The sequence below is a fragment of the Pangasianodon hypophthalmus genome, chromosome 25 (genome assembly GCF_027358585.1).
Source record: "Pangasianodon hypophthalmus isolate fPanHyp1 chromosome 25, fPanHyp1.pri, whole genome shotgun sequence".
NCBI lineage: Eukaryota > Metazoa > Chordata > Actinopteri > Siluriformes > Pangasiidae > Pangasianodon > Pangasianodon hypophthalmus.
In genome coordinates, this window is record NC_069734.1 from 9826806 (window position 1) to 9841011 (window position 14206).

The 14206-nt window shown below is 36.8% G+C and overlaps 1 protein-coding gene across 9 annotated transcripts in view; it reads right to left on the minus strand.

The window, feature by feature from the left end:
- brsk2b (BR serine/threonine kinase 2b) overlaps positions 1-14206 on the minus strand; it is a 153746-nt gene that overhangs the window by 25823 nt on the left and 113717 nt on the right. For all 9 annotated transcript variants that reach the window (XM_053229330.1, XM_026937608.3, XM_026937610.3 and 6 more), the window contains exons 6-9: positions 8617-8650; positions 8427-8495; positions 6458-6604; positions 1936-1967 (exon numbers count right to left, since the gene is read on the minus strand). In XM_053229330.1, coding sequence (XP_053085305.1) covers positions 1936-1967; positions 6458-6604; positions 8427-8495; positions 8617-8650 — 282 coding nt within the window. The remainder of the gene's footprint in view (positions 1-1935; positions 1968-6457; positions 6605-8426; positions 8496-8616; positions 8651-14206) is intronic.

The window sequence follows — 14206 nt, forward strand, 5'->3', positions numbered from 1 at the left end:
TATTTAAGTCATATTTAATATCTGTGGCATGACCATGCTTAGTATCTTCATACATTTTGAATGCATCCAGTTAGCACTCTTTAAAGCAAAGCATGAGGATAAATGGAGTTAAGTAGTGGTAAGAAGAGACAAAGGGGGCTGTAATGGACAGATGAGAAATGAGAATGCTTGTCGAAGTTGCATCATCTCAGTGAGAGTCTGTGGTCTTTAATAAAGCTCTGAACAGCAGGAGGCAGAGACACACACTGAGCCGCAGGAGGCTTACAGCTCTCCCTCAGATATACATGCACACAAACACAAACAGAAGACATTATTTCTTGCTTCACTATTAAACCTTCAAATGCCATTTATCACAGCAGCCTACATGCATGCAAACACGTAATGGGTTAAAAACAAAAATGACAAAAAAATGGTTTTGCAATTTCACACAGAGAGAGTAACGGCAGTACCTTAAGCTAATATAAAGCAATATACTTTTATTAGCTCAAATATCTAATAAGAATGAAAACTTCTAAATGGAAAAAAGTAAATAGTATTTTAACTAAAACTGTCCTAACAAGAACCTCTCAGAGCTAAACAGCAGTTATTTTGGTGGATTTTAGTTCTTACACTGTAGTTTTTGTACATTGGTGCTGCTACTGTATCTGTCATAAATAGATTACAGGCTCAATGATAATGTTGTACAATGTTCCATATTTGTTAGCTTGTCATATTACAGTCAAATCAGGATGTGGTAAAAATGACCCCAAACCACCAATATTTCATCAATTAACAGTTGTTTTTGCATTAATAAATAATGTACAGGGGCCAAAATCTGCAATAATTTTTCAATTATTTTCAGCCCACGTGGCCTTCCTGTGATAATTTTAGCCCTATATGGTATGTTTTGCTTTAAATAATTTTATAAAAATAATTATAAAATTATTATAGGGCTATAATTATTAATTATAATATTAAACATTATAGCAGAACATACCATATAGGGCTAAAATTATCACTATAATAATTCAAAAATATTATAGGGCTATAATTATTATAAAAATTATAGCAAAACACACTGTAAAACATACTGTATAAACTTATAATTATTCTAAAAATTATAGCAAAACATACTGTATAGGGCTAAAATTATCACTATAATAATTAAAAATTATTATAGGGCTATAATTATTTTAAAAATAGCGCAAAAGCTGGAGAGTACAATATTCAATGTTTCAAATTGGCTGTGTGGGAATATTTTTGACACCTCAAAGCTGTGAATGCTGGGTTTCACATCAGTCTCACCATCTCAGTGATTCCCAGTGATTTTACATTATCGATGCTGATTAAGCACAAAACATAATCAGCATGCTCACATCCTCATTTTTTTTTGCTTTGTTCTTGTCCACCTCCACCCACAAGGACAACAAACAAGATTCTGAAAATATTATTTGAGAAATTGTTTTCAAACCTCTTGTTCAAGAATGATGGCAGTGCAATATGCATTTCATAAATTTAATTCTCACCACCTGCTCGTGTGTTTTTAAATGGTTGCTTAATACCATGAAATCATGATATTTACCTTTATGATATTATTATACTGTGAAAATGTCAAACTGCTAAACTGTACACTCCTAAATACCATATAAGGCATACTAAAATTGATATGCCTTTCTGAAAATAATGTTACATTGAATGACACTTTCGCAGACAGAGTTCTCAAATAACATTTCTGAATAATCTTATTTAAAATCTATAAACAATAGTAAAATTGCATAGGAATTATCTTAATATGTAGTGAAAGAGTCATGAGAGTAATACATTTTTGCTATCTTTAAAGTCATTTTTGTTTTTGACCCATATGCAATTGATAGAACACAGCCAATACAGTCTATGGACACACACACACACACACACACACACACAGAGTACTAGACAAGATTGATTCATACTTACATGTACCATGTGTGCTTCTGTATCTGTTCTAACTGTAATGAAAGAAAAGACCATCAAAACTGCAGGAAATCCACTTCTACCAATATCATTAAATTATATTTACATAACTAAAATTACAGAATTGTCAATTAAAAAAAAACAAAAAACAAAAAAAAAACACTGAAGCCATTTCATGTTGTCAAGCTGTGTCTCCTGCTGGTCAAGTCTAATTTCCTCCATCAGTATCCCAGCCTCTGATCTTCAGGGTTTAACTGGAGACACTACAGAGACTCTGAGCACGTCTCCTCAGCCTCTAATTAGACTGCAGGACGACAGCTAGCACCACGGCACAAGCTCACAAGGGTCATCACTGTGTTACGTGTCAACGAGAAAGATCGTAATGATATTAAGCTGTGACTTAATAACACCAGGCTATAAATATGATCCTGGAATATAATCCACTAGAGTTGGGTGATAAAGCTGGGTTTGCGTTTTGGGCTGAACCATAGGGACATCGTACGAGCTGATTAGAAAACAACAGGAGTCTGACAAGGTATCCGTGGCACCATAACTCACCGACTCATCAGCTTCATCAGGGCACATTATGGAAATGCTCTGCTATCATTGCGAACACATTGTGGAGTGTGTGCCAGGGATGCACTCTGAGGTTGAGGCTTTTTCCCCCGAGTGGTGAATCACTGAGCTCTGCACTCGGATTTACCAGACAGAAAAATAGGAGGAATGTGCTGTGCTATGAATTTTGAACATGCGGATGCTTTTAAACATGTTAAAATATGTGAATGTTTATTTCTTAAAAAAGGTCTTATTTTAGCATTTATATTCTAGCAGTACTTATTGAGGGATGGCGCAGCAGCTAACTGCTGCTTCCAGGTCAAGCTCAATCCTGAGCTTTACTGTCTGTGTCTCATGTTCTCCCCACAGCTGTGGGATTCCTTTGGGTTCTCCAGTTTCCTTCTACCTACCAATACATGTCAGTAAGTGGATTGTTGACTGTAAATTGCCCTTAGGTGTGCCCATCATGCCCCTGAGCTGGAGAAAGCAGTTACTGAAGAAGAATGAATGCATAAACAAATGAATATATCATGCATTAAAATAAAGTTCTATATTTATTTATTTGTTTGTTTATTATTAGGTTAGTAACTTCATCATTCTCAAGACTCAAGTATTCCCATAAATAAATATCCCACAGTCCAGATGTTGAATGTACTAAGAATAAACTTAACTGCTTAACCCTTTAAGCTCTTACTCTCCCATCATATTTCTCACTCTTGTAATTATATCATGAGATGGATGCAAGCATGAGCCGTTTATTGACAATCCAAATCAGCTGATAAACTCGCGATCAAAAATGAGTGTCAGACAACCTAGGGAAAAGTATATAGTGGGGGAAAACCACTCCAAAATCACACTGGAATGTTAAACCTTGCACAGAAAGGGGATGAATGAACTGGCACAAATGCACAGAAGTAAACGAGTGTTAACAGGAAACAGGTGAGTTCAATATGCAGGTGAGTGAGAGTGAGCTAATGTCCGGATTGGACTAGATTGTGGATTTGTGCTGGCTCCTGGACTTTCGGGGAATAATGAATAATGTGCTCTACAACCAGTAACTGAATAAGCCAGGAGATTAAGCAGTTAAATTCTTGACTCATTCAAGATTCATTCATTATGAAGTAAAAGCTCATTCACATTTTCTTATATCATCTGTAATAATTATAAAATGTTACCCCAAATAATATATATTTTTTAAATTATAGGCAAGTCATCATCATAAATATAGCTATATTAAAATATATTTGTGGAGGCCTGGGAAAACTGTCCACATAGTGACATTTTGACATTTTCTATTGTATGAAAACTACAGCCTTCAGTGAACTGAAATAAGTTTAGCTCTACATATGCATGTATCTCTGCATATGCATGTCTGGTTACCTCCAAAAGTGAAAAGCGAGAAAGTCATGTTTAAATATTCCATTCTGACTGTAACATGAACATTTTGACAGCTGGTATCTGATTATATACTAAACTGATTATGACAGTAGTGAGGTTTTAGACATCTTTAGGCAGACTGACTATGTAAACCCCTGTGTTTGTTAAACTGGCTTTTTACCCAACATGCACACTGTTACGGTGAAATATATTTAGGGTTTTTTAAAGCAGAAGTGTCAAAGTATGTCTCTTATGACATCCAACAGGTAATGACACTATGGGGAAAAGACTGTGTGACCAGAAGGTTGTGAGATCAAATCCCATGGCTACTAGAGAGGCTTTGCTGAGTAAAATCTCATAAACTTTAAAATGTTTTTTTAAATGATTTTTAAATAACTTCACAGTTAAAGTCTTTCACACAAAAACAATGTACTTTGTAAATCTAATATATATAATAAAGTATACAGTATAAATATAATCAAATGAATCCTAACAAAACATCCTTTTTATATGTAAACAGTTCCAGTTCCAAAAAATAAGTTTATTTTCCATATCCAATTTTTGCTACTTGTTACAGGATCCTATATCCAATTTGTTTTCTCTGATATTGGAACCACTATTTATCATTAGTATTGGCCTGACACCGATACTGGATATCGGCTCGATGCCATCTGCACTTGTATTAGCTTCTGCTTCACTCACAAGTCACTTTTTAGACTCTGACAAAGATAAGCTCTGTTGAGTAACTGACAAAAAGCATAGAAAGCATTTAGCTCTCCTCATGGCTACACCACAGACACAGTGCTATTATTTCTGATCAGTCAGACGCGGTCCGTAAAGACAGATCTATTAGATATTCCTCTAGAAAGCAAAAGGACAGGGACATTTCAAAGAGCTGGTATTAAGATAAGCTCATAAACCCTCAGGCCTTCTGCCATGAAAGACAGAAAGAGAAAGTGAGATAGAGGAAGAGAGAGTCTGTCATGTGAATCCTCTACAGACACGCTGAATTGCATTAGTTCTGCTGTGTGTTTACCTGAATTGGCATACAGACCATACAGACAATCCCAGACTCAGACTGGAAACAAAATGAACACAGTGAAGCTTCACGCCACCAGGAGTGTGTGTGTGTGTGTGTGTGTGTGTGTGTGTGTGTGTGTGTGTGTTTATGTGTGTGCGTGGAGAGATCCTGCTGAGACTGTGTATAAAGTGTGCTCAGTACTGTCACCACCTGTGACTCTTGAGTGCATCCGATACAAAGAAATACAAATGCTGGAATAAAACTCTACTGTAATGTATTTTTGGTATTGAACACAAAGTCTCCATCAGAAAGGGGGAAGCAATTTATTTCCTGTCTGTTGGATTGAGACAGAAGATATATATTTAGGAAACAGCCTGTCACCTAAAAAAAATCAAGCTTTTAAGGGAACCTACCTACAAAAAAAAGGAATTCCAATCTTTTTGATTTAATTATGGTGTGTAAAGGAATTTCCTATCTTACAGAACGTACATTAAGCTGTCAGTTTATTAGGTACACCCACCTTTTTAGCTATTCACTATTTTAACATGTACACCCATCATACAGATCACTTTGTATGTAGACAATTACCAGTTTCGGCCCTCAGACGCTCCACTCACAGGTCCTAAAGTGTCTAATAAGTTTTGTACACATTTCTGGTCACAAGCTTCAGAGTATTTAAGGTTTCGGTCTGAGTGGTTTTCCACAATTCTATGAATAGGCACTTTTGTGCACTTTGAACATCAAATACACTTGTTTTTTTCTCGCTCTTTTTTCTTGCATGGTGCATGATGGATACTGTGTGATACAACCTGGCTCGCTGCATGGCAGCAAAAGTTCACCAAAGCTGAACTTTATGCAAATGAGTATAGCTGTCACACTGCATTTAGTCAATCAGGAAAGGGCTTCATGAAGGATACTGAAGGAAGCATTTTAATTCACCATAATGAAATTCATGTCAAATTCATGTGCAAAAATGTGCAAGTGGATACATACCACAAGACTCTAGAAAAAAGTTACAAGTATGGCTTGAGAGATAATACATTTAGTGACTGGAGCACAATTTTCCCCTAAGAAATAATATAAAAATAATATCTGGCCAATGATGGTCGTACAAAGTGCACTTATATAGTACGTTTACCAGATACACTTTGAAATAAATGTAAGGAAAAAAAGGAAAGTTGAAATTTTATAATTGGTGAAATTCTGCTAAAGGCTAACTGGTTTTAAAAGCAAAATTTAAATTAAAAAACAGGTCCCTCCCTTCAGTTTGCCCTGCAAAGCCACACTCCCAAAAAACATGCCTAGCCTTGAATGCCTGAGTCCAAGACGGGGGTTTATCAGTTTCTCAGGCAACGTATCTGACACCTGTTTGTTCTGATTGGTTCGATGTTGTTGGTCCACATCATTTGTCGTTTTCTGTTACTTAGAGATCCTAAGGTACCACTAAGACCAGAGAACCAAAACAGAACTTCGCCCAGTATTACAAAGAATGTTCTGACCTGACAACAACAAGCCCTACCTTTAAATTGTGATTATGATTTATTAGTGAATCTGTACAGAGTTTGGACTAACCGTGAGTCTTTTGGCCGCGTCCACTTCGATCATTCCTCTCAGCAGGTTCTGGCAGTCAGGAGGGATAAAGTGAGGCATATGGAACACTCCCAGCTTCACCTTCTCCAGCAGATTCCTCAAGTTGTCGTCATCGAACGGCAGAGCACCCTGACACACACAACATTGCAAAGGATGAAAGAAGACCATGTGCATGCTAATAAAGTACCTGCTGCAAAAACATCTATTGTACACAAAAAAAAACATATGAATGATGCAGAAGCGAGAGAGACATATTTATCAAAGAGCTCCATCAATAGAATCAGACTACACCGGCAAATAGAGACTCACTGACAATTAGCTTCATTTCACGCTGAGCTGACTTTATCTTCTTTATTTCGGCACAGCCCCTGACCCAACAGAGACTGCTGCTTTTGTCAACTGATGTGAATGACACAAAGATGTGACAGGCGCCAGGCCCGTGTAATAGATGATGTAATCAGACAAAAGCTAGCGGCCACTGTCACTAAAACAAAACGCAGATGACTGGGGAAAAAAAAGAACAAAGCAATTCCCTCTCCAATGCAAAACCTTAGAGTAGAGCAGGGACACGTCGCAGAGAGAAGATGCTTTTGTTCTGAAAGAAGACTGATTGTTTTGTGAGGTGAATATAGGTATAATGGAAAAAAGGCAAATACAGTGGCAGAGGAAGGAATCAATCAGGTTTGTAATAAAGGTGAAGCACCTGCTTTGGGTGCAGTGCGGCCTACGAGACACAAAGCCAGAAAGAAATGTGATCATGTAGAGGCCAAATGCTTTCTGAAATTAACAGAACAATAGAAAAAGATGGTGTACAATTTACATTGCACATCCAGTACTCATCGCTTAGCTAATGATATATGAATATTGCATGTTTTTTTATTGTAATTTTTTTCATTGTTGTCTCTTTGAGGAAGTAAACACAATAGGGTGTGCTGTTATAGGATAGTAATCCACATGGGGTGGTGTGATATGGCCTGACATTTCTTATATCATCAATAAGTGTTTTATTCCTCTTATATCAGTAATTTCCCAATGATTACAATTTTTTTATATATTTAAGCACTTTTTAACCATTTATAGTTATATTTAATGTTACAGAACTTCCATGAGATAAGTTAGCTCCTGTTATCACTTACACCTATAAACAGTCATTCCCTCACCAGCCTTGCTTTTTTTCTTTCTCTTTAAGTTAATAAGACAAAAAATGCAGCTGGTCGTGCTACAAAGTCCTCAGTCCTAAAGACTTTCACATGGCAGAAAACCTACTGACTGTTACATAGCGCTAACACTGGACTTTCCTTCCAGAAATGTTAAATAAAAGTCTCCTTTTTATCATAGACAAAGCTTAACCATATCAGTGATTATACGTTTTATTAACCCAGGCGCCGGTTCGAACCAGAGACCCTGGAGCTGCGCTACCCGCTGCGCCACTGTGCCACCCATGTTACAAAATATTACAAAAGGTGTTTTGACTTAGAAATTACTCGACCCCCACCTTTAACACCATATTTTCTTCCAACATCTAAACAAAGAAAGAGTTGAGTTGCTTGAACTGTTGTCATGGAGACCAAATTACCCGCCTCTAATCTTTAACAGTTCCAGACCAACAGCCATGTAGTGCCTGAGCTGAACAAATTTTCTATCTTTTGTGCCAGAAAAATGCAGAATGGTTCCAAATTAGGCACTGCGTCTGTAAAAAAAAAAAAAAAAAAAGCACTATCTGTTTTCTTGGGCCATAACCACCCACATGAACAGAAGGAAATGGAAACATTCATTTCTATGGATCATTAATTTAATCAGAGGGGATATCCTTATGCTGATCTTCGTTGCCTGCTGACATCTGAGAGTATCTTTCATTTTCTAATTAAGACTCTTAACATGAGTAAGAAGTGTTTGAGATAACTTCTGAGTTGTCAAGAGAAGCATGATGACATGGTGAAAACCCACTTACCACTAAAAGTGCAAAGAGGATGACCCCACAGCTCCAAACATCTGCTTTCCTGCCATCATACTTCTCTCCCTGTCATTCAGGGAAAGAGAGAGAGAGAGCGAGAGAGAGAGAAAGCGAGAGAGAAATGTGGTTGGAGGGCAGGCTGGTCTAAGAGCTACATTAGAAGAGATGGCTCTGAGAGTACACTTACCCTAATCACCTCTGGGCAGGCGTAGTGAGGAGATCTGAAAGAGAAAAGGATGGATGAGTGAGAACCTTTAAATACAGACATGTTACACTACATTTAGTTTAGCATTATTTAGCACTTGTTTACTAAAGGTCTGAGTGTGTAGAACACATGCAAACATGATAACACCCACTAAAATTTGTGCAAGCTGAAATACCCAGAGGGCCAACAAAGGATTGCGTCTTTCTAAATGAGAAAGAATGCATGCGTTGTCCTTTTTGCGTGTTTACCGTAATTACTATGGGATTTGGGGCATTTTCACCTGAAAGTGTGAAGTACAAAGTGGTGTTAATGAAAATACATTATTTTCATAGCACAAGCAAAGTTATATAGTAAACGATTCGAGAATGGTGATTGCCCGTGCAATTTAGTACTACTGAAAAGAAGGTATTATATTTGCACGAGTCCATTTCTGCCAGTACAACTCACCTGGTTTTTTAACTATCATTAAAACTGTTTATCACAATTATGGCTACTCAGGATGTACTCAGGAGGTTTCATAAAATAAATGACTTAATATTACTGGAGTAAAGTTGGTTTCTTGTTAGATCTTCACCACAAGTTCACATAAAGACTGCGAAAACATTTTCATTCACACCTATTTCATTCCTTATAAACAGCATATACACTCATTCTGCAGTTTTATTGCAAATTCTATTAAATCAACATTAGTTTTGGTTTGACCCTTCAAGAAGTGTCTTAGATATTTGAAACGGCAGCCGCTATCAAGAACAAATAGCATAAGCAAAAACCTAATTTATATATTGTATCGTATTCTTTGTAAATCTGTAACATGCTCATGTTTTGTGCATGTAATTTATTCTATTGCACATGCAAATTAGCGTGCATTGTTTGAGATATTAGTCAACCAGGACCCAAATTGGACCCTAAAGAGCTAAAAATAAAACCTAAGCCTGATTTTCATGTTTTGTTAATCATATATTTACTATGCAGCTCCTAGCTTTATGACTGGCCATAACCAGATAAACAAAGACGGCTGAAAGACGGCCAGAAATTTTTAATCACTGAAAATTTGCCTGGCCTTAATTATATACAATATTTACAATATTCATTAAGACCAACTTCCAAAGCAATATGTATAAGCAAATATATTATAAGCTCTTGTTCTGATGTTAATATGTTCGGCTCGGGCGCTGGCTCACTGCCCGCCACTCCACTGCTCTTCCACTGACACTGCTGAATGATCCAATAATGTAACATTAGATTTTAATGACTTCCTGTTAGAGGTCTGTAAAACTGCAGCCCAATAACTGTCAAAATTGTTTAACATATTTATGAGTAATGATCCGGACAGTTCAGTTGCTTGACAGAGCTGTCAGATGAAGCCAGGCGCTAGCACCGACAGAGGGATGTCAAAGAGCCTCCTCTGTAAACAGGGGATACCTGTTTGCAAATGTCTTAGAGCATTATGCAAATGTATGCAAATGAAACCAATTTGCAGCAGGCAAACAGCGGCTTGTCAAAAAGCATCCTAATTAAATCAAGATTTTTCATAAACCCAGCTGTAAAGTTGTGGCAATGGCATCTTTTTTGAAGGGAGATATTCTGTCTATTATCATATCATTATTATTACTCAGTGAATGCACCGAAAGGTAATGCATTCTGCTTCAGCAACTAAATATTACCATCAGTTAGTATTGGCCTACTACTGTGCATCATCATTAAAATACAGATTATTAAGTGATTAATATTGATTAAACAATGTTTTAGGTATTAATTAAATATATTGAAAAAGAAGTCATATGGAATATTTCTAGCTGCTTAAATAACATTATACCACAGTGCTGTTGAATTCTCTAATCTGATTGGTCATCGGGTATTGATTCATTTTTTTTATACCAGCATGACTCTGACAATAGTTCCAGCTGTTATGCAAATCACAGGTCCATATTAATATGCACGTTCTAATATCTTAACCTTTCTATTGCAACAGCACATTCATAGGGACTTTTATAATCACATAATCTACAACTAATAATAAACTTAAAAAAGGCTTAAAAAGTGCTGTTATTTAACAAAGAAGTATGTATGATCATTGTAATGATGAAGGTTTCTATAAGGAGATGTTTATTTAACATTTATGGAAGGAGTCTCGAGTGTCGGTGCTTTGTAACTGTCTGTACGTTTTCCACCATGGGCGTCTTCATGGTAGAAGTTTTCTCAGTACACCTGACAAACTAAATGGGTTTTGTTTCTTTAAGAGACAGAAAAAAAGAGAGGCTGGTGATGGAATGGCTGATTATAGCTAAGTTGTTAGCTTGAAACTAAGTTGTTTCACAATGCTTCACAACATTAACTGTAACTATAAAGGATAATATGTATAATCAACTTCGGGTGGTAACAGTAACTGTGCTTCGCGGCGGGCTGCATCATTATTTTCCTATAACAACATGCCTTGTGTGTTTATTCCTGACTTAAACAACAGTTCAGACATGAATGCTACACTTGTTGCTTGAATGTGCACACATTACCTTTCCATATGCCTTGACTGTTAAGAATACTGCAAATTCATACTAATGCCTGCTATATACTAAACAAAGCCATGGTTAATTAATAATAAATTACAATTCATTTTTGGATGTCTTTTAGCACTGACAGCTCAGGACTGTAAACTCTAAATTCTTAAATTGACTAACAAAAAAAAAAGGCCCCTAACCACACCCATGCCCTGAGGTGAACTTCAGAAATAGGAAATACAGACATCCTCACAATTTATCCTCCTTCCAGGTGCTGCTTTTGGTGTGTGTGGACAGAAGCCCACTTTTTCAAAATCGATGTTAAAAAAAAAGTGCAACCCAAGCTTTTATTGCAAAGATTATTTGCTCTGGAGTTCTGGCAGTCCATCATCTGATCCCGATCAGAGTGAGAATGCGAGATAAGGCCACATGTAACATTTTTGTTGGTTTTGCAGCTCCGGTGTTACTGGCACTACTATAATGAGAGATGTGTATGTGCAGGTGACATCACAATCACATGGCCACATGTTGGATTTGTACCTGGTCTAAGTTCACTTATGAAAGCGTCTCAAATCTGATTTGAAAGAATTTACACAGCGATGATAAATCAGATCTGCATCATATCTAAGTCAAAAAAATTTAGGCATTCCGACTAGTGTCTGCTCTAGAAATAATATTTTACATTCTTGAGGAAAGGGGAGGGGGGTTAAGAGTCATAATCTGTTCACTACTTTGACCCAGGCAATGTATTTTATTTTACAGCAATATAATTGTAAAATTGACAGACATATTGTACATAAGACTCCAGATGCTCCTGATAGCAGGTGTGTGTGCACAGGTGGGAATGTGACAGCAACCAACTTTATTATCTTTCAGTTTTAGTCATTTTTTATATACCTTTCTTTCACCGTGCTACTTTTAACCTATAATTATTTGAATATCATATCGGCAATATACATTTGATCATAAAAATACATTTACATGCTTATTAGTGAATCTTTTTGGTCAGCACAGGTCCCACTTTAAACCAGTCAGCCTTGCGCTAAAAGGCTGACTTATACCTTATACCTGAGAGAAAGAAAGCTTTTTTTACATTGTTATTGATTTTATTATCTCATTAAACCACCAGCTTTCTTAAAACACAAAACAAATGTGATGAACACAATATAATCACAATATAACATGAGGAACCATGCTAGCTCTAGACTAACCTGCTAATAACAGCACTAATCACTCAACCTATCTAGCACAGTGGCTATGAGAGCTTAGAGAATTCAGAACGGGGTCGATCCACAAATGAGAAATTAGCCTCAGTTACAATAAACTTAAAATACACTATGTAAAACAAGCACTGCGTTTCACTGCGTACATGTGTGAAATGCCCACCATTTTATATTCAACCCAAGTCCATTAGCTGTGGTAAACAGAATACATTTGTGTCAAGCAGAGAGCACACGAGGAGGCTAAAGATGAATGTGTTTAATTAAAAACTGTCATATCTGCGCTTAGAGATGGGGCAGGCAGCCATGAGGGGACAATCAATAATCTCAGCACGCTAGTGCCAGCGTATTGCTTTCCTAGCACTAGCATTCGCTAATATGAAGAAAAGACATAGAATCAGGGGGAAAGGTTTGGTCACTGAGGGATGACTCTATAGCAAGCACAATACCAACCTATTATCTCTCCCCCTTTTATATGTCTTGCTCAGCTATAATGCCAAGTGTTTTATTGAGATAATAGTGCCATTGATGAAATAATGAGCAATTTTAAAACTAAAAGAGCAGAGAGGGCTATGCAGGCAGGTCATATGGAGAGTGGTAGTTAAATGTCTAGACCTTATGGGCATGAGAAAAACAACCCTTGTGTATTTGCTGTCCTTTACTTATCTCTGCTGTCAGATTGCGCCTCAAGTCAGGCTATCAGGCTATGCTTCCTGATGCAAGCAGATAAGAGCAGTTTTATAGCTAGTAATCTAAAAAGTAGTCCACTGACTGGAAGTATCAGGGAGTAGGAATTCACTGGTTTGCTGGTTACAACCTTTTTGAGCTACAGCAAGCAATATTAGCTAAAATGTTTTTATGGTGATTTTTATTTTTTATATGGACACACTTTTCTGCTATTCACCACTTTGGAAGACTTTTTTTTTTTTTTTTTAAGTCATAAGTTCACAAGTTGTGACATGATGTTAACTTTCTCTATATAGCAGAAGCAGTAGAAGTTCACTTTGTGGTGATGCTAATAGTTACAGTGTGATTTTTAGCTGTACCAAGTCTTTTGTTAGTAATTTACCAACACATCTGAGAGAAATATTAATATTCCCAACACTTTTCTTTTGCTCCCACTAACATTCTTCCTTTACATTGTATTAACCCTTAAGTTCTACATGCTAGCTTGTTAGATTCAGTCATTAGCTAGTCATTAGCTAGCATCATTAGCAGCAGGTTATCTGGCTTCAGGTCTCTGAGGCTGAACAAGAGGCAAGTATTTTACATGAGAAAAGGAAAATTCAGATTCTAGGAAAATTTTTAAAATTTAGACGCTAGCTTGTTAGATTCAGTCATTAGCTAGCATCTAAATTTTCCTGTTAACTTGTAACAGTGCTTTCACAAATTTAACCATTTTAATGGAGTGTTTCTCTCATGTCCACCTTTCCATGTAAGTGATTAAATTATGTCCAACCAGATGCACTAAATGCTGCTAGGGTATAGCATTTAGGATGTTCCTACAGTGCACACTATGTGTGCATCTATTTTAATCGCTCAGTTTACAGACAATTTAATGTTTGCGTAATGGTCACAGAGAATGATGTAGAGAATTCTGCAAGCACATTAGACATCAAGTTCTGTTAACCCCTTGCCCCAGATAGCATGTCTTTACTGAAAAAGACGTCCCTTTGGATCTGCTAACCCTGTGACCATCAACCTTTTTGGTCTTGTCTCTCTGCAAGCTGAACTGAAACCTTTAGCTCTGAGCTCAGAGTAGAAGATTAAAAAAAATGCATGGGATCAGCATCTCAAAAACAGGGTTTTGTACAAATCTGCACTTAAGTTTTAAATGACTATGATTCTGGGTTTTTA